The sequence below is a fragment of the Colletotrichum lupini genome, chromosome 1, assembly GCF_023278565.1.
Source record: "Colletotrichum lupini chromosome 1, complete sequence".
Lineage (NCBI taxonomy): Eukaryota > Fungi > Ascomycota > Sordariomycetes > Glomerellales > Glomerellaceae > Colletotrichum > Colletotrichum lupini.
The window spans coordinates 5,501,072-5,518,575 of NC_064672.1; the positions used below are offsets into that span (position 1 = coordinate 5,501,072).

Consider the following 17,504-nt stretch of genomic DNA (forward strand, 5'->3'; position numbering starts at 1 on the left):
CGAAGGTATCTGTGCTTTGCTCTTGTTCCTGACAGGACCCTGGAATTGAGGGTGATCCCATCCAGTCTTTATGTCCTTGAGTCCGTTCCAGCTGTGGCCATGCAAACTATGGTTCAAAGTTACTCATTCGACTACAGCTCAGCTGTGTATAATTCAATCCCAAAGAGGAATGAACTCTGACTATTGATGTCTGTTCGAGTCCGCTCCTGAACCCGACATTACATGTACATGTACGCTTCCGTGTTTACATGCAGGGCAGGCGGAAAGAAGCTAGTCTTGTTGCGTCGCTGCCACCCCATCTATCAGTTTTGCTGTCCTAGGAACTGAGTGGGATAATTGATTGAGACTCTTTCATAACTTGTTGTCGTGTGTGAAGTCAAGATATTGTCCCAGCTGAGTGGACCGCACGTGGACAGCAAGATGTTAACCAGCCGCAGTCATTGATCAAAACTTAACCTTTCCTATCTCGGGTGAGGGAATATCCCGAGACCAAATGCTAAGCTGAGTTGTCTCACAAAATATGTACATATCACAATTCCCATGGAACAAATGTGATGAAAGTCAGCCAGCTAGCCGCTCAAGCTAGGCTTATCCAACGGACTGGGTTCCAGACTGCGATCTGGGCCATGTTACCTGGGCCCCGGAACGCGACTATTGAAGCGGGGAAATGTAATGGACGTTTAGTCTAGCGTGATTGTCAACAAGGAATTACATGAAGGACACATTTTGCGAACGGCCACCGCGTACCTCGTCCAATCCTGCGGGGAGAAACGCTTGGGCCCGCGTTCAATCAATCTTGGGCGACCTGCAGGTGTCGCAATACTTGACGGACTCAACCTCAGCCAGCCTCTTGACAGACTAAGACACCTTCAGCTCAAATGAAGATGTGCTCGATGTCTTGCCTTGCGTCAGCCTCGGACGCTGATGACGGGGATTGGCTCGCACTATTTTACCCAGATCAGCTCATGCTATCACACTTTTCAGGGACATGAACGGTCTGCATTAATGGAGGTCTTGTGTTTGTAGCTTTTATCGCACTACACCTTCCATACCCCTCATCAGGCTTGGGCACTTAATAGTGGCACAGGTGGCTACCTAGCTGGAGCTGCACCAGGATGATCACACTAATGCGATCACAGCGAAATCGATACGGCGCAAAAGCATGACAAACACAGGCAGTGGTGCAGAACTATAAAGCCCATATGCCTCTCTACTGCCTCCAGTTACACACAATCGTCGAGAAGCTTTTATCTTCAAAATTGATAGACAATATTTTAATTTTCCCGCCTCACAAGCACCCAAGTCACTTCTATCCCAACGTTTTCGCATGATCACATTTACTTGCATCTGCACACATACCCTGGCTTGGAACCGAAGCTCAATGAATTCATGTAGCCCGTGATTTTCGGCCAACTCTATGATCTCTTGCTTGGAGGCACAATAAATTTTGTCTTCATCCCATTGCGAATGTTGTCATACTGAGAAGTCGGGTACCACAGCAAGTTCTGCGACTTCTCATGTTTGCCCATCCCCTTCGCCATACTGCGAACCAGACTCTCATCACCCGCCTTATCGCCCGTAGCCTCCCAGAACATAGCACCACCTAGTTTCTTCTTCTTGATATAAGCCTGCTTGTACTTTGCGCTTCTTATATTGTCAAATGTCACCAGCTCTCGCGTCGCGTTGTTGTATGAGTACGTGGCCTTGACTGCACTGTCCCAATGGACCGTCGCACCGGGCCTAGGGAGGTCTTTGTAGAGGTAGATTCCAGCTTGGCCGAGCGCACCATTCGGTAGTCCGCTGTACGATTTCCCCAAACCCTTTGTGTTGCCGAAGGCGCGACCGTAGAGGGGCATGCCTAAGTTGATCTTGGCAGGAGAGATCCCTCCTTCTTCAATGTAGTCCTCGAAGGCCCTCTCGACGCTCGCCTTGGTGCTTTGCGGGTTTCGCTTGCTGCGGAAGACATTGGACTGGTGGCCTGTGACGTTCTCCCAGGCACCGGCAAAATCAAATGCCATGAGTGACCAGAAGTCGAGAGACTTGTCCATCTCTTGGAAGTCAAATGCTTTGTAGTTTTGAGGACCTGCTGGTGCAGGAAAGCCTAGAGTGAAGTGATATCCGCCTGCATTGCCCTTCGAAAAGTCGTCCAAGCCTGTGCGAAGTTCGGACAGGAGCTTTACGCAATTTTGATTCTTTTCAGTAGTGTTTGGGTACTCGTAGTCGATGTCGATGCCATCCATCCCAAAGTCTGCCATAAGATTGATGGCGGAGGAAACAAAGGTTGCGCGGCGAAATTTGTCGGCAGCGACGGGTTCGAATTTGGGTGACCAGTTGTAGCCGCCTATGGATAGTATGACTTTCATGTTGCGGTTGGCCATTTTCTTCAGGTAGAGCTGTTTAACCAGGCCGTCAGCGTTATGGCCAGGCTCTGTGGTGCTTTCGTTGCCAAAAGGCTTTCCAGTGTCGGCCCATGGATCTGATGAGACGCTAGACAGGGACGTGGATCAGGATCGGAACTCAAGGTCGAAAGAAGACGCGAGACTTACACTGTTCCGTTCGATGTTATATCTGCGAAAGCGTATAGCACATGCGTAATGTCTTCTATAGGAAGGCTATCGGGGTGGTAGCCCGCACCATAAATCCCCCAATTCGTTACGTATAAGAGATTCCGATGACCCTGCTTTGCGGTGGAGTCGTTTCCACAAGGCCGGCCGCTCAAGGGGCTAGCGAGGGCATGCGTCACAGTAAGAGCTGCTATAAAAAGTTGAAGTACCATCATGGCGCGATCATGGGGTCGACGGAGTGTTGTTCATTCCGCTAGGGAATAGCGATGAATGAAAAGAAGCTCCGGACGCCCAGTCCCCTTCTGGGCTCTTTTTGGGCAATAAAGTAAAAGATTGGAGACATGACTGCCAAGAGATGGAAGCTTTCGATGTTGAGACGACGCGTCGTTCATCTCCCCAAGCTTTCGGCCGCAGGGGACAGCTCTGTGAGAAAATTTCACCTCCAGGCCAATGCCATGGAGTGCATTGCTAACCTTATGATTTTGGGGTGGGCAGCTCAGTCCTGCCGCCATCAACCAGGTTCGTGGCAAGGCTTGGGAACTCGAGATGGACCGGTCAAATGCTGCCATTGGGCAGCATTAGTCCATGTACGAACGACTAGGCAAAGCTTCTTTCACGCCTGCCTCTGGATCGCTTCTGCAGAAGCCGAAGAAGAATAGGGGTATCCATCGTCGCAGTGTTCCAGCCCCCCAAAGCTTGTTCGCCTCCTTGAAGATTGACGGGACCCATCGGCCTCCAGCCCAACGAGCATATATGCGCTCAATACGTTGGCTGAGGTTGTCCGATTTCAAACTCCAGTGCATCATGGTTTCGAATTGGCGTTGTCATCTTTTCTTTTAACAGAACTTCTCTTGTTCGGTGAAGTGCTGCTGTAGTCTGCACTGAGTTCAAAACGAGCCTCGCACTCAGAAGACGAGATTTTTTGTCCACATCAGTAACCGATCAAGACCTAAACAGAAAGTGTAATTTAGTTTACTATGTTCAGGTCGCAGTTCGAAAGGAGAAACGTTAGGCTCAATTATAAACGGGGTTGAATTGGATGTAACCTCGCAAAGATGGACAACGTTGGGAGACGGATCCCAGCTTTATGCGGGGAAGCGGGGTCAACTCCGAGCCTTCAATCATCTCCAACTGCTTTCTAAGCTGTCGGGGGAGGGAGGCCATTCGATCTCACCCCCTTGAGTCTCGACGGCGTTGGCCCCCTGTTCTTTTCTCCACACAAGTGCCGACCACGCGGTCGACTCGCGCGGGCCATTGTGTGTTTTGGAGCCGAACTTCTCCTCTTTTCATCCTCCTCACGGCCGACGACTCCAACTAGCCAAGCGAGATTTGAGTGCGAGACTCTACAGCCAGCCTCATCCGGAGGCTCGAGGTTTCCACCATGGCGAAGAGAACATGGTCTGATGCCAATGACAACATGGAGTTTATGACGGTAGGATAAACAGTTCTTGTCTACGGTTTGCAGATCCCACACTGATACTTTAGACCTGTGAAGTTGATGACGGCCGGAAACGGGGAGCAGTCTTTTCCGCAAATTTCCCGAAAGATCAAGGCTTGTGCAGCCTGTAGAAAGCACAAGGTATGCAAAGGCGATCATCATCTGGATCGAAGGGTTGAAAGAGCCTCAAGTCTAACCAAGCTCCCAGATCAAATGTCTAATGGACGAGAGCGGACCACCATGTCGGCGATGTTCCGAAAGAAATCTGGGTTGTGTTTTGGGCAAGAACCTGCAGAGCATCATCGACGAGAAAACACAGTAAGACCCCAGCGAAGACCTAAAGAGAGATGAGGCGTTGAGTCGACTTACCATTTAAAGGTACAACGAAGCAGTCTTACAAGATATTGAGAACCTGCACAACACGTTGAGAGAAGTCACCAAGAAGATGGGGCTACCTGAGCTAGCGGCACTACAGAGTTCAACGCTTCAGAAAGCAGCTGAGTCCCCGTCACAGCAGAGCCGGTCTGGCCCCGGGCTGGCTGCCAACGCAACCCGTTTCGGCGTGGCCGGGCAGGACAACCACGGTCCCTCGTGCGACAACTCCCCCAAGATATCCCCAGAAGACGAAAACCTCCCCCACGTACCGATCCACTCACTCTACGCTCTTACAAAGCTGAGGGCGCTCAGATCGCCAGACGCCCCGGAGGGCCATTCCAGCCCGGCCCAAGATGACTTCATTGCCCGAGGTGCCCTGCGCCTAGACGATGCCGAACGCCTTTTCCGTCTCTACCGAGATCGTCTCGATGCTTTCATGTATGGCGTGGGTTGCAAGTACCAACAACTGGATGAGTTGCGTCGCAAAAGCCCTATACTGGCTGCGGCGACCCTGACTGTTGCCGCGCTGCATGATCCACAAGCAAACAGCCTGTATGGTATCTGCAGCTCGGAGTTCAGGAGGCTTACAGAGAGATCAATGTTTGATCGGCGAGTGAACCGTGACTACCTCCGCGCCATGTGCGTGGCATCGTACTGGCTCTCTGACATGTCTTGGATGTTGTCTGGGTATGCAATCAGGAGAGCGGCGGAATGTAATCTACACAACAGCTACACCCGCGCCATACAAGAGAAGAGCGAGGAGGCTGCCGATGGGGCACGGTTGTGGTATATATTGAACATTTGCGACCAACATCTTGCCACCTTGTATGGGAGGCCGGCGATTGTGCAGGAGGACTCGTCCATGCAACAATGGGAGAGCTTTCTCCGATCACCGATATCGACTGAGGAGGACAAGCGCCTCGCAAGTCAAGTTGCCCTCCTGGGCATTATTGGTAGCATACGAGAGCTATTCGGGCCTGACAAGGGTCAACCGACGCCACGAGCCTACGTCCACCAAATCACTCACTTCAACAAGGAGCTCGACCACTGGATCAAACATTGGTCTGGAACGCTATCAGGTGCGTCAGTCCTTTGCTGAATATTCTGACGATGATTGTACTAATTCACCATAGAACAATATCAACACATAGGCCGCTTCCCTCGCAAAGGGGCTCTCCTACACTTCCACTTCGCCAAACTCCATCTTTATTCTCACATCTTCCGGGGCCTCTCTGGAGACAGCCCGATACCGCACCACTTTCTCGACTGCGCCGCAACAGCTATCTCAGTAGCGACATCAACCATTGACTTCATCATCACCGACCCGGACGTCGCCGCAGGGGTAGTGGGCATGCCCTCGTACCTGCACTGCATGACGGCATTTGCCTGCATGTTTCTCATCAAGGTGGCAGTCAAGTATGGCGGAGACTTGTTCGAGCCGGACCGCGTCTGGAACCTGACCACGAGCCTCGTGCGGCACTTCCGATCTCTACCAGCTGGTCAGTGGCATTTAGCTAATCTCATGGCGCCTGGTCTCGAGCGCATGGCTAGGACGTTGAAATCTGGCCGTGGAGATACATCAGCGCAGGTATTAAATACGCAACCGGTCAACGGGGACCAGTCACAAGTCATCGATCCCCAGCTCGCTGGTGGTAGTGCTGATGGGACTCTCATGGGCCCAGAGGGAGAGTTTTTCTTTGACTATGACATGAGTTTTGGTCTGTCCCCAGTATTCCAGTTCGACATGACATCGCTAAACGCGGATGGTGCAACAATTGGTGGTCAAGATTTCGCAAACGTGGAGTATCAGATGGGAAGACCTGGTTCATGATCACCAAAGAAAACGGGCTTCGTAGCTATCACTTGTTTCCCAAAGTCTCTCATTCGTACGTTTGTAATTATCTACATACCCTGAATACTCCTGGGTCGGTACTCGCTCTCCAGATATTTCAGTTCCTCCTCTGTCAGCTTTACCTTGAGCGCCCCTATCGTCTCTTTGATCCTCTTCTCGGAACTCAAGCCAACGATTGGCCAACCTCCCTGCTGCAGCACCCACGCAGTTGATACAAGGGCCATGCTGACACCCTTCTTCTTCGCAATCTCCTCGACCCGGTTTACGATATCCAGGTTCGCATCCGCAAACCACGCCTGCGTCTTCTTATCTGTCTGACTACGCAGCGAGGTTCCTTCATCATTCTCTTTGGCGAGGGGCTTCGCCAGCAGTCCGCGAGCAATCGGTGACCATGGAATCACACCGACACCGCTTGCTCGGCAGAACGGCAGCATTTCCCGCTCCTCTTCGCGGTAGAGAAGGTTGTAGAATGGTTGCATTGAGACGAACTCTGTCCAGCCGTTGGACCGGGCGATGTACTGCAGGCGGGCAAACTCCCATGTATACATGGACGAGGCGCCAATGTAGCGGACTTTGCCGGACTGGACGACGTCGTGGAGAGCTCGCATGATTTCCTCGGGAGGTGTTTCGCGGTCGAGGCGGTGGATCTGAAGAACATCTACGGGTTATCAGCATCTGGCACGTTTCTCGTTGGGCTACTCGTAATAGTCTTACCGATGTAATCCGTGCCAAGACGTTCAAGACACTGGTCGACGGCATGGAAGACGTGTTTCCTGCTCAGACCCATCTGATTCACGAGTGGACCATCATTGACGCTGGCGGGCCTGGAGTCATCGTCTGGAACGGGGTTGAAGATTTTGGAGAGAATGACGACTTTTTGGCGTGGAATGTTGAACTTCTTCAGAGCCTTGCCGATGATCACCTCGGACTTTCCGTTTGAATATGTGTCTGCCGTGTCCCAAGTATTGATGCCGTTGTCATATGCTGCCTTCAAGATCTGGAGTCCCTCTTCTTCATCAAGGATCCATGGTGAGCCCTCCCATTTGGAGGAACCAAAGGTCATGCATCCGAGGATGATTTTGGAGACCTTCAGGCCTGTATTGCCGAGTCTACGTGATGACTATTAGCTTTTCAAACATAGCTTCAATGCTTATGATAGTCGGCTCTAGTGAGCAGGGGGCAATTTCATGACAATTTATGAGCGATTGTGCTTGGGATCATTGCGGTACTGACCTCACGTATTCCATGTTACATGTAATGACCCCAAATTGTCTTTGGATAGGTCTGTCAATTCGGCTTGATTGAGATTGATTGCGCTGGCAGTTGGCGCTCTGTAGCAATTCTCAACCAATTCATACGGATCCCCGAGGGTTTGTTTTGTACCATCACGTCATTTCACCTCACTCTTCGGCATCACTTCATCGGCTTTCAGCTCTGTCGCCGGGATCCCTCAGCACCCCCACCACCTCCGACTGCGCGATGCCCCTCTTACTCAGTGCGGGGAAGCCCCCGGACGGAGATCCACCGGTGGGATGATCGGCATACTCACCGATGCCCGGATTAGACGACCTGCATCGGCGAGCTGTCCGACCTACATGTTCTGAAGTCTGACCTTCGCGTGTGGCAGCATATCCGTTCCTCAGTCATCGGATATGTTCGGTAAATGTCCAGGCGACAGAGGTATGAGGAGAAGCTCCGACAACGTACCCATGCGTGCAAACTGTACCCCTCATGACGGCACAGCGAAATCGGATCAGTTAAAGCCGAGGGGCACGCGATCGCGTCTCTTTTGTGACGAGACGCGTGAAGATTCCCTGACGATAGAACTTTGCTTCCACAAGACCTTCTCTAGAGAGTTGCATACCAAAAGTTGAGCCAAAATGTTAAACGAAATCCTCGTAACTGGCGCCGCAGGCTTCGTTGGCCAGGCCCTAGTCTCTGCCCTCATCAAGTCCGACCTCTCAGCAACCCTTACAATCACAGATGTAATCGAGCCCCCCATCCCCGCCGACGTGGCAGGGGAAAGCAACAAGATCAACTCCTTGAAAGCCGACCTCACCGACCCGGCAGCAGTGAGCTCTCTGCTCTCGAGGCAGTTCTCAGCTGTCTACCTCCTGCACGGCCTCATGTCCGGCGGGGCGGAAGCGAACCTCGACCTAGGCCTCAAAGTCAATCTCGATTCCGTCCGAGCCGTCCTCGATCACCTCCGGAATGATTACCCCGGCACCACGGTCGTCTTTACTAGTTCGTGCGCAGTCTACGGCCCGCGTCAGCCTGTTATCGAGAGCGAGACTGTCCCGAAGCCGCGGACATCGTACGGCACCGAGAAGCTTATTATCGAGTTGCTAGTGGAGGACTTCTCGCGGCGTGGGCTCATCGACGGCCGCATTGTGCGACTTCCTACAGTCACAGTGCGACCTGGCGCGCCTTCTGCTGCGGCATCGAGTTTCGCGTCAGGTATTGTTCGTGAGACTCTGAAGGGCATCAAAAATGTGTTGCCTGTTAGCCGTGATCTCGAAGTCTGGGTCTGTAGCCCCGCTACGGTGGTGAAGAACCTTGTCAAGGTCAAGGATGTGCCGAAAGAGAAGTTTGGGGAATCGAGAGTCGTTAACTTACCTGGTATCACCGTTACGGTGCAGGAGATTCTTGATGCGGTAGAGAAGGTTGGTGGCAAAGAATCATTGGCACTCATCGAAGAAAAGAAGGATGCCGCCATCTTGGCTATTGTAGAGACATGGGCTGCTCGGTTTGATGTGAGCAGGGCGTATGGCTTGGGTCTGGAACCTGATGGTACGATTTTGGAGGCCGTTGAGGCATTTGCGAAGACTCTTCAGGCATAATCTCCCCATAGAGCGACCAACCTAATAATCATGCAATCAACCATTACCTTCCCAACTCTAATCCGCATGATGCTCGTGTGCGACTCTATCGGCTATCCTAGTCATTGGCAAAGTGCTAACAAGTACTTTGAGTGCCTAAATGTATCACGCCATACGGTTTGAAGACATAAGAAGTGTCATGATTTGCTCCACTTGCCTCAGTGGTTTCAAACTACATCGACCCAATCCTCAGTTTCCTCAACATCTTGCTACCATTCGCATCTCACGGTTATGATCATGAAAGGACTGATGTATTATTGCCATGGTATCTATGCTGGCCTGTTCACAGCCTAGAGCTTTGATCTTGGCCTTCTCACAGGCTTCTTTTGCCGCGCTCTATGCTCAGAAACTACCAAATGGTCAATATCTAGAGTGTTCACCATCGCGGGCGCAGCTTGACTGAGGCTGGTAATGCCACAAAGTCTCATCGAAGTCTCTAACTCGTCTTTCAGAACTAATGCGCGTTCAATGGTCAGCTTATACCCGAATAGATCAGATGACAAGCAACGAGGACTTACTTTGAGAGAGATGCTCTACACCATCTTGACCATACACGAGAGAGTACAAGAACGGTCGCCCGATGCCCACAGCTGTAGCTCCGAGGGCGATTGCTTTGAGGATATCCGAGCCGCGCTCGAAACCGCCATCGATGTAGACTTCGAGCTTCTCGAAAATTTCGGGACACTGTTCTCGGAGCTCTAGCAGAACTAGGATAGAGGCTTGCGATCTTTTGTCCAACCATTGTCAGTGTGTCTGCCCATCTCCAGTGATAGCTCGAGATTCAAAACTTACCCATCCAGAGATCGACCACCATGGTTGCTCAGGAAGACTGCTTCAACCCCGTACTCAACCGCTAACCTGACATCATCGGCAGTTTGAACACCCTTGAGGACGATTGGTACTCCGCTAGCCTCTCTGATCCAGGTTAGATCCTCCCATGTAATCGACTTGTCGATGTATTGCGCCATTAAGCGGCCGAGTCCGCTGCCTTTCTTGTCCTTGCTACTTTCAGCGCCGCTAATGGCTGCTCGGATCGTTCCTGCTTGAGCTGCACGCTCGTCTGCCTCTCTCTTTCCAGGGACGGGGGCATCGACGGTCACGAAGATTGCTTTTATGCCCAGTGCACGTGCCGATCGGAGGATCTCGATCGTCTTGTGACGTTCTGAGTTGATGTAAAGCTGGAAGAAGAAGGGCTGTGACGGCGGCGCGGCGGATACGATAGACTTAAGGGTGTAGGATGCATTGCTCGAAATCTAATGCCCTTGATTAGCTGCGGCACCTATCGGCTGCTTTCTGTTGGATACTCACACATTGAATAATTCCTTCATTTGCTGCACCGCGACTGAGAGCCAGCTCGCCATCTGGATGCACAAGCTTTGCCATCGCGGCAGGCGAGATGAAGAACGGGGCCGAGCTTTCGAATCCAAGAATGTTCGTCTTCATATCAATATGCGAGACATTTCTTAGAATCCTTGGCCGGATCATAATTCTTCTTGTGAGTTGCTTATTGTTTCGGTGTGTGATCAGATCGGTAGCCGCAGATGAGTAGAAGGCCCATGTCTTTGGCGTCAGCGCTTTCGAGGCCACAACTTCTAGATCTGGCGCACCGATAATGGACTCTAGAGGCGGGATGGTGTCTTCGTCGGCAGAAGAGTGCTTCGAAGTCTCGGCGGGGGCAGATAATGTGCCGTTAACACCCTCTGGTTGCGATGCTGCTGCAGGCACGTCTGGAGTGGCATCTTTCAGTATGCCGATGAACTTCTCGTCTGGTAGCTCCTCCAGGATATCTGGTGCGTGGACTTCATCGAATATCTTTGTGGCATTTGAGCCAGCGCACTTTAGAAGAACTGACAAGTGCTCATTCGTCAGTTTCCCAAAGACCTAGACTAGCAGGTTGTGCCAGACTCACCCGACGGACCTCCCGGATGCTCGTTGATGAAGTCTGTGATATCCCAGACTTTGGAGTGTACTGCTATCCAGCAGTCCGACTTGGTGTTGTGCTTGCTGAGATCAGTCACACTTATCGTGGCTCTCTCACTCTCCTCTGGCTTTGTCGTCATTGTGTTTCGAAAATTGCTGGCATTCGGACTCGCTTCTCGCCGGTTTACAAACACATTCCGAAAGTCTACTAGTAACAAGGCGCCTGAGATCCCTTTTGCGAGAGGGTGTTTGGTCAAGTACGTTGAAAATGGTGTAGCCTGATGTTTAGATCCCATTTACCAATTCCCAAAGTTGCCACAGCCACCGTCAAACCCTATTAACCTCTACACCGCGTTTGTCTGAGACCTAATGGCATCTCGGATCGCCTCACAGATCGCGACATCCCCGTCATTCCGGCCGGTGCTTTGCCACCCCTGTAAGCTCCGCACGCTCGTTCCCCATGTTTCGGCATTCTCGCCGATGTGGATAGCGGGTAAGCGACCATCGCCGGGAGGATTTGATTCTCGCTCGTAACCACATGACTTCTTACGAATCCTCAAACATGTTCGCTACTACTGGTCCACTGGATGAAGGTTTTCCATGCAGGTAGGAAAGAGCAAGCTGGTTGCGTGATCGGAGCAGAAGCCGTGTGGGATGTGATTCTTCGCCATAAGCTGGCCGAGGAAGTCTCTCCGCGACTATCTCCGCATCTCAGAATTGGAGTCGAATATTAGGAGGGGTTGATTTTCCCGACCAAAAGTGAAGTGGCACGCATCCCACTCCTCATACTCAATTACGTCCCAAGATCACGAGTATCATCTTTCTGCTGGATCTAGCTTGTGTTGTATCATTTCCTTCTCCTCACGCTTGCAAACACCTTCACAATGCCTTCCAGCACCATCGCACCCAAGTCAAAGCCCCTCCCGCCAGGGGTCTACACCCCCGTTGTCACAATCTACAAAGCCGGCGATCCTCTGCAACCCGTAGACCATGACGCACTTTACAAGCAATGTCAAGCCTTAGTCCGCGCTGGTATGCACGGTCTCGTCTACCTCGGGACCAACGGCGAACTCGTTCTTCTGACAGCAGACGAGCGCAAGGCTATTCTCCAAACAGCGGTGCGCGCTGTCAAAGACCTTGGAAAGCCTGACTACCCTATTGTAGCTGGCATATCTGCAGAATCTACCCGCGAAGCCGTCCTCAACGCCAAAGATGCCGGCGCAGCAGGCGCAAGCTTTGGACTTTTGCTCCCGCCCAGTTACTGGGCTAAAGCCCTATCAAGTGACGCGATATTGGGATTTTACCGAGATGTTGCGGATAACTCTCCTATTCCGATTGTCATCTACAATTTCCCTGGCGTCACGTCTGGCGTGGATCTCGATTCCGACCAGATTACTGCTCTCGCGTCGCATCCCAACATCGTGGCTGTGAAGCTGACCTGCGGTAACGTCGGCAAGGTGACTCGCTTGACCAGCAAGTTTACACATGAGCAATTTGGTGTTTTTGGTGGCAGCAGCGACTACCTTCTTCCAACGCTACAGGCTGGAGGAAGTGGCTGCGTAACGGGCATGGGAAACATCTTTCCCGGTTCAACGTCAGCAGTGTACGACCTGTGGAAGGATGGGAAGGCTGATGAGTCCCTGAAACTGCAATATGATGTGGCAAACGCGGAATGGGCTTGTAAGAAGGGTATTGCCTTGACAAAATACGGTGCCTGGCACTTCTTTGGTCGCGATATCGGGCTCACCGACGAGTCATCGTGGGAGATGAGGCGGCCGTATCTTCCACTCGGTGACGCAACTAAGATATGGGCTTTAGAAACACTTGGTGTACTCGGAGAGACGGAAAAGCAAAGGTCGTGGAGCAAATAGTCGCTTTAGCAATAGATCATTGATCAGATTTCGTTAAGTTCAATGGATTACTAAGGTACCTCAACTAAGATCGTTCAGCACGTGTTCGCTACAGTGACGAGCATCGAGTAACACATGTTTAATCTCGTTTTGCAAGTCAAGAAGTATTACTCCATCATGTTTCCCAGGTCGTCCTCTTAGAGGTGAATAAAGTTGAGACGAATTCTCTACAAAGCATGAAGTGCAGCCATTAATCATGAAGCATAACGATCGTGATTTTCAAAGCCACCCTTAGGCCTCAGCCATGTGAAGCTATGCTTGATCTACCCAACCCTCTATATCGCCTATTCTAACATATTTGATATACTGGCGATGGAATGTAAAAGCAACATGCACACTTTCCTTCTCAACAAAGATGCTAGGATAGCTCAACTCCCGATTCGTCTTCTCGATGGAATTGTTCGTCATGCAAAACCCATCGCCTTCCTCAAGGACCTTCTCCTTCCATGTCAATCCATCGTCGCTGGACACAGCAACCGTAAGCGTTTTACGCGGGGTTCCCCAAATTGCATTTTTGCCATTCACCGAAGCTTGATTCGGTCTCTTGTCATCTTCGGGTGTGATGTCGTCATAAAGGCCCTCTCGCTTGGCCATGTCAGGCTCGGCGAAGGAGCGGTTGAATACGATGGCCAGTTTACCTGATGCTAGCCGTGCGGCGCAGATACCGCTGTTGGGATTCGGAAGAGATGTCGGCTTGAAGGAGCCCAGTTCAGGCCATCTGGCGATGTTGAACGGTAGACATTGTCTGCCCACCGACTGCGAAAGAATGCTACATATTCAGAACCTTCGCTCTTTGGTGCGATGATATTCATATGGACAGAGCCAATGCTATTGGGCACCACATTCTCTATCCATGTTTGACCCTCGTCTTTGGAGTAGAACACCGCAGAGATATCATTGTTCCCAATCCACCTCTGACCTGGTGTTGATCTGCAGTGGAAAACTGGAAGGACCCAAGTATCATCCCCGAGAACGACGAGAGGTTGGCGCACAAAAGCCCCGGTGACACCTTTCAGGGAATAGTGGGGCGATGACCACGTCTTGCCATTGTCGCTTGAAGTGCGGGCCATTACGATGGCCCCATCTTGGTTGCCCGCATCTTGAGAGGTGTGGAAGAGCCAGATATCTCCCGTCTTGGGTGCTCGGAAAAGCACCGGGTTCTGGCAGCTGCGGTTGGTGTCAGAAGATATCTTCTGAGGCGTCGACCAGGAAGTTGTTCCAGGCTCTTGACGAGATAGCCAGATGCTAATATCCGGGAGTCCCTCCTGGGAGCCCCCGAACCAGACGCATAGTAGGGTCTTGTCGGGCAGTTGGAGTAGGTTGGATGCATGGGACTGAACCGTTGCCGCGGGGATGGCAGCAGTCTGCAGGTTTGGGGACATGGTAGGCCTAGTTGTGTGGGTGGTTTGGCAAGAGTTTGGGAGATCGAAGTTTGTCTAACCCGATAATAGAAAGCTGGCCGAAGAGTGTCCGAACGGGTAGGTTGTCTAGTATCGATCCAGCCATCAAGTCTGGTATTATCACCCTGTAGAGCCAGGTTCTGTCTACATGTATTTCTTGAGTCGAACCACGTTTGCCAATTACGCCTCGACATGCACCTCTCCTCCCACCCTTCTCCGCAATCAACCACTTTCGCCCGCCGGCGAGATTTCCGGCCCCGCAATTCATAACCTCCCGGGAAGCCCCCGTCCATGCTCCGTGTCGCAGGCGTTTGGAGAGTTCTGGGCTAGGACAAGTCTCCGAATTTCCTATTCCGTCTAAGGGTAACAAAACAACGCTCACAGCCACGAGAATGGCAGCTTAGGGTATTGTCGGTCTTCCTGAAAACGGGGCAAGCCAGAGATTGAACGGGCGACGATCAATCACTGTCAAATAGCAACACGATGCAACCCGATGACACCTCATGACTACGGCCTTCTCCCCGATGATTGTATTGGTTGATTTCCCAATAGACACCCCATGCATACATGGCTCGAGAAATGCTGTGGATTACGCGGGGTAATTCGGCTCTTGGAACTGCTCCCCATGGGGGAAGGTGAGTGCTAGGGCCAGTTCGTGAATTGGCACCAGGGTCGAGTCAGTTTATCCGGGTATATGATACAGTTGCAACCTTCTTGTGAACTTGATCTCGGACCAACAGAGAGCCAACAGTACAGAATTGCTGGCCCGCCGAACTCAGCTTCTTGCAACACGATACCTAACCCCTATCGACCTTCGCCGGAATACTCTCTTCGACAATGGGTGGTGGAACATCACTATGGGCTTCCCCCGACTGGAAGAAGGATCCAAAGGAGATCTTTAACTCTAAGCTTCTGCTGTTAGGAATCACAATAGCCTTTGCGGGATGTTCATACGGTTTTGACCAGGGAAATATCGGGGGCATCATGACGTTTCCATCCTTCCGGCGTGCCTTTGGGTTTGACGCAATAAGCGAAGAAGAAGCAAACACGAGCGGTAAAGCCATTCCCTCTTATCGCTATGTTTGTCGTTTGTTGGAACCACTGCTGACGGAAACACAATCCAGAGGGCAATATAGCAGCTATGCGTAAGTAAACCTCAACCGATATTTGATTTTACACATCAGTTCTAACAGGGCATCTTCAGTCGCTGCCGGCGGGACTGCCGGTGCTTTGCTAGCAGCGCCTCTGTCCGATTTCCTTGGTAGGAAGAAGGCCGTCACATCAATGGCCGCTCTATTTCTTATAGGCTGCTCCATGCAAGAAGTTCCCAACCTGGATGTTCTTTACGCTGGAAGACTCCTAGCTGGTGTAGCCATCGGTGCGACCTCAATGGTAAGTACTCTTGTTGCAACCCTATCGAGACTTCGGCGATGAGGCTAATGCACAACTTTCAGTTGGCTCCCCAGTACCTGGCAGAAAACTCCCCAAAGTCGATCAGAGGCTCCCTTACTACATCGTACAACTTGATGATCATCTTGGCACTTGCGATTGCCTTTTGGGTCAACTACGCAGTCAGCCTTTGGCCCAATCAGGACCCCGACAACAACAAGGCTTGGCAGCTGGCTCTTGGCATTCAGTTGATTCCAGGCTTCTTCCTCTTCACTCTTATCTGGTGTAAGTCCTCACGATAATACAGCACCTCACAAGTTGGACCAAAAAGACTAACGTGACCATTCACAAAGTCGTCGTCGAGACCCCACGAGCCCTCATTTCGAAAGGGAAACAAGAGCGCGGACTTAAGAACCTGTGCAAGCTGAGAGGCCTGCCTGCCGAACACCCTTACGTACACCAAGAGTATCTGGAAATTCTGGCCCAGTCGGAAGCCGAGCAAAGCCAAGCCAAGGGTATGATAAAAAACAGGGCATGAAAACACGCATGCGGAAGAACAAAGTTGACCCCTACTCTTAGGTCATGGCTATGTGGTGGTTGTAAAAGACATCGTCACCAACGCCAGCAATCGGCGGCGACTTTTCCTTGCCGTCATGCTGTTCCTGTTCCACAAGCTTACAGGTAGGACCACTCCGCTGCCCTTTAGGTCATAGTATGCGGGTAAGCTGACAGTGTGCAACTTTAGGCACTGACTCCCTGAACTACTTTGCGCCCCAAATCTTCGCCATGATTGGAGTACCTAAAGGCTCGAGTTCTCTTTTGACGACTGGCGTCTACGGTGTTGTCAAGCTTGCAACAACCATAATCTACGTTACTGTCATTGTTGACCGTGTTGGACGTCGTCTTCCACTCATGATCGGAGCAACCATTCAGGCTACAGCTATGCTCTACATTGGTCTCTTTCTCCGCTTTTCCGATGTTCAGCCTGGAAGTGGAACGACTCCAGGTGGCATTGTGGGCATTATCATGTGAGTTGCTTGAAGCGCACAGTCTCAAAGAGATTTTCGTCTAATACAAGACCAGGATTTATCTCTACGCTTTCGGCTGGTCTTTCGGGCACTCAGTAGCACCATACGTCGTAGCCGCTGAGATCTTCCCCGCGCGAGTTCGATCGGTCTGCATGTCCTGCTGCCTCTTCACAAACTGGATCGTCAACTACGGTATCACCTCGGCCACACCACACATGCTGAGTACCATGAAGTACGGCACGTTCTTGTTCTTTTCCATCATGACGTACATTGGTGCCATTTTCGTCTTTTTCTGTCTGCCCGAGCTCAAGGGCCGAAGCATCGGATCCATGGATGATCTCTTTGCTCACTCATTATGGACCATGTTCAAGCGCGCCTATCCTACCGAGGACGAGAAGGTTAGGCACGATGTTCAGGAGCAATTGCAGCACGAGGAAGACAAAGTTGTTTCGCATGTAACAATGATTGAGGATAATGGTAGGCGTGCTTAAGAGACTAGCGACTGCTGTATGATTGGGAATCCGGAGCGCAATTTGATATACAGACAGAAAACGATGTTGCTCTAAGAATTATATAAGTCATGTTTGATACGAAGCAAATCTAAAAGCAGGATTCTCTCTAATGCCTCATGGGCTACGAGAAGCCTTCCACAGCTCAACCAAGTAGTCGAACCTCAGGCAGTGACAGTTGGAAGACGCCTGATCTCGCATATTTTTCAGACTCAACAAATCCTGATTCTCTCTAAAAAT

At 51.3% G+C, this 17,504-nt stretch overlaps 8 protein-coding genes across 8 annotated transcripts; 4 read left to right on the plus strand and 4 right to left on the minus strand.

Moving 5' to 3' along the window:
• Positions 1 to 1,415: 1,415 nt before the first annotated feature.
• On the minus strand, positions 1,416 to 2,779 carry CLUP02_01657 (chitinase 1; the record flags this gene model as incomplete). The annotated part of the gene is made up of 2 exons (XM_049280696.1): positions 1,416 to 2,487; positions 2,547 to 2,779. 2 exons carry the CDS (start codon positions 2,777 to 2,779, stop codon positions 1,416 to 1,418), a joined length of 1,305 nt encoding a protein of 434 aa, XP_049136653.1.
• A 1,166-nt stretch (positions 2,780 to 3,945) lies between these two features.
• CLUP02_01658 (uncharacterized protein) lies at positions 3,946 to 6,208 on the plus strand (the record flags this gene model as incomplete). Its single annotated transcript, XM_049280697.1, has 4 exons — positions 3,946 to 3,996; positions 4,211 to 4,320; positions 4,381 to 5,456; positions 5,529 to 6,208. The coding sequence occupies 4 exons, from the start codon at positions 3,946 to 3,948 to the stop codon at positions 6,206 to 6,208; spliced, it is 1,917 nt and encodes a 638-aa protein (XP_049136654.1).
• Positions 6,209 to 6,279: 71 nt separating this feature from the next.
• CLUP02_01659 (uncharacterized protein) lies at positions 6,280 to 7,476 on the minus strand (the record flags this gene model as incomplete). Its single annotated transcript, XM_049280698.1, has 3 exons — positions 6,280 to 6,887; positions 6,944 to 7,338; positions 7,463 to 7,476. 3 exons carry the CDS (start codon positions 7,474 to 7,476, stop codon positions 6,280 to 6,282), a joined length of 1,017 nt encoding a protein of 338 aa, XP_049136655.1.
• A 633-nt stretch (positions 7,477 to 8,109) lies between these two features.
• CLUP02_01660 (NAD dependent epimerase/dehydratase) lies at positions 8,110 to 9,069 on the plus strand (the record flags this gene model as incomplete). Its single annotated transcript, XM_049280699.1, has 1 exon — positions 8,110 to 9,069. One exon carries the CDS (start codon positions 8,110 to 8,112, stop codon positions 9,067 to 9,069), a length of 960 nt encoding a protein of 319 aa, XP_049136656.1.
• Positions 9,070 to 9,398: 329 nt separating this feature from the next.
• On the minus strand, positions 9,399 to 11,168 carry CLUP02_01661 (cytochrome b2; the record flags this gene model as incomplete). The annotated part of the gene is made up of 5 exons (XM_049280700.1): positions 9,399 to 9,562; positions 9,627 to 9,835; positions 9,901 to 10,361; positions 10,417 to 10,955; positions 11,018 to 11,168. 5 exons carry the CDS (start codon positions 11,166 to 11,168, stop codon positions 9,399 to 9,401), a joined length of 1,524 nt encoding a protein of 507 aa, XP_049136657.1.
• A 744-nt stretch (positions 11,169 to 11,912) lies between these two features.
• On the plus strand, positions 11,913 to 12,899 carry CLUP02_01662 (dihydrodipicolinate synthase; the record flags this gene model as incomplete). Its single annotated transcript, XM_049280701.1, has 1 exon — positions 11,913 to 12,899. The coding sequence occupies one exon, from the start codon at positions 11,913 to 11,915 to the stop codon at positions 12,897 to 12,899; it is 987 nt and encodes a 328-aa protein (XP_049136658.1).
• A 291-nt stretch (positions 12,900 to 13,190) lies between these two features.
• On the minus strand, positions 13,191 to 14,320 carry CLUP02_01663 (glycosyl hydrolase; the record flags this gene model as incomplete). Its single annotated transcript, XM_049280702.1, has 2 exons — positions 13,191 to 13,694; positions 13,757 to 14,320. 2 exons carry the CDS (start codon positions 14,318 to 14,320, stop codon positions 13,191 to 13,193), a joined length of 1,068 nt encoding a protein of 355 aa, XP_049136659.1.
• An 855-nt stretch (positions 14,321 to 15,175) lies between these two features.
• CLUP02_01664 (quinate permease) lies at positions 15,176 to 17,246 on the plus strand (the record flags this gene model as incomplete). Its single annotated transcript, XM_049280703.1, has 8 exons — positions 15,176 to 15,392; positions 15,463 to 15,483; positions 15,543 to 15,730; positions 15,793 to 16,012; positions 16,081 to 16,242; positions 16,307 to 16,408; positions 16,473 to 16,755; positions 16,811 to 17,246. 8 exons carry the CDS (start codon positions 15,176 to 15,178, stop codon positions 17,244 to 17,246), a joined length of 1,629 nt encoding a protein of 542 aa, XP_049136660.1.
• Between the last annotated feature and the right edge of the window lie 258 nt (positions 17,247 to 17,504).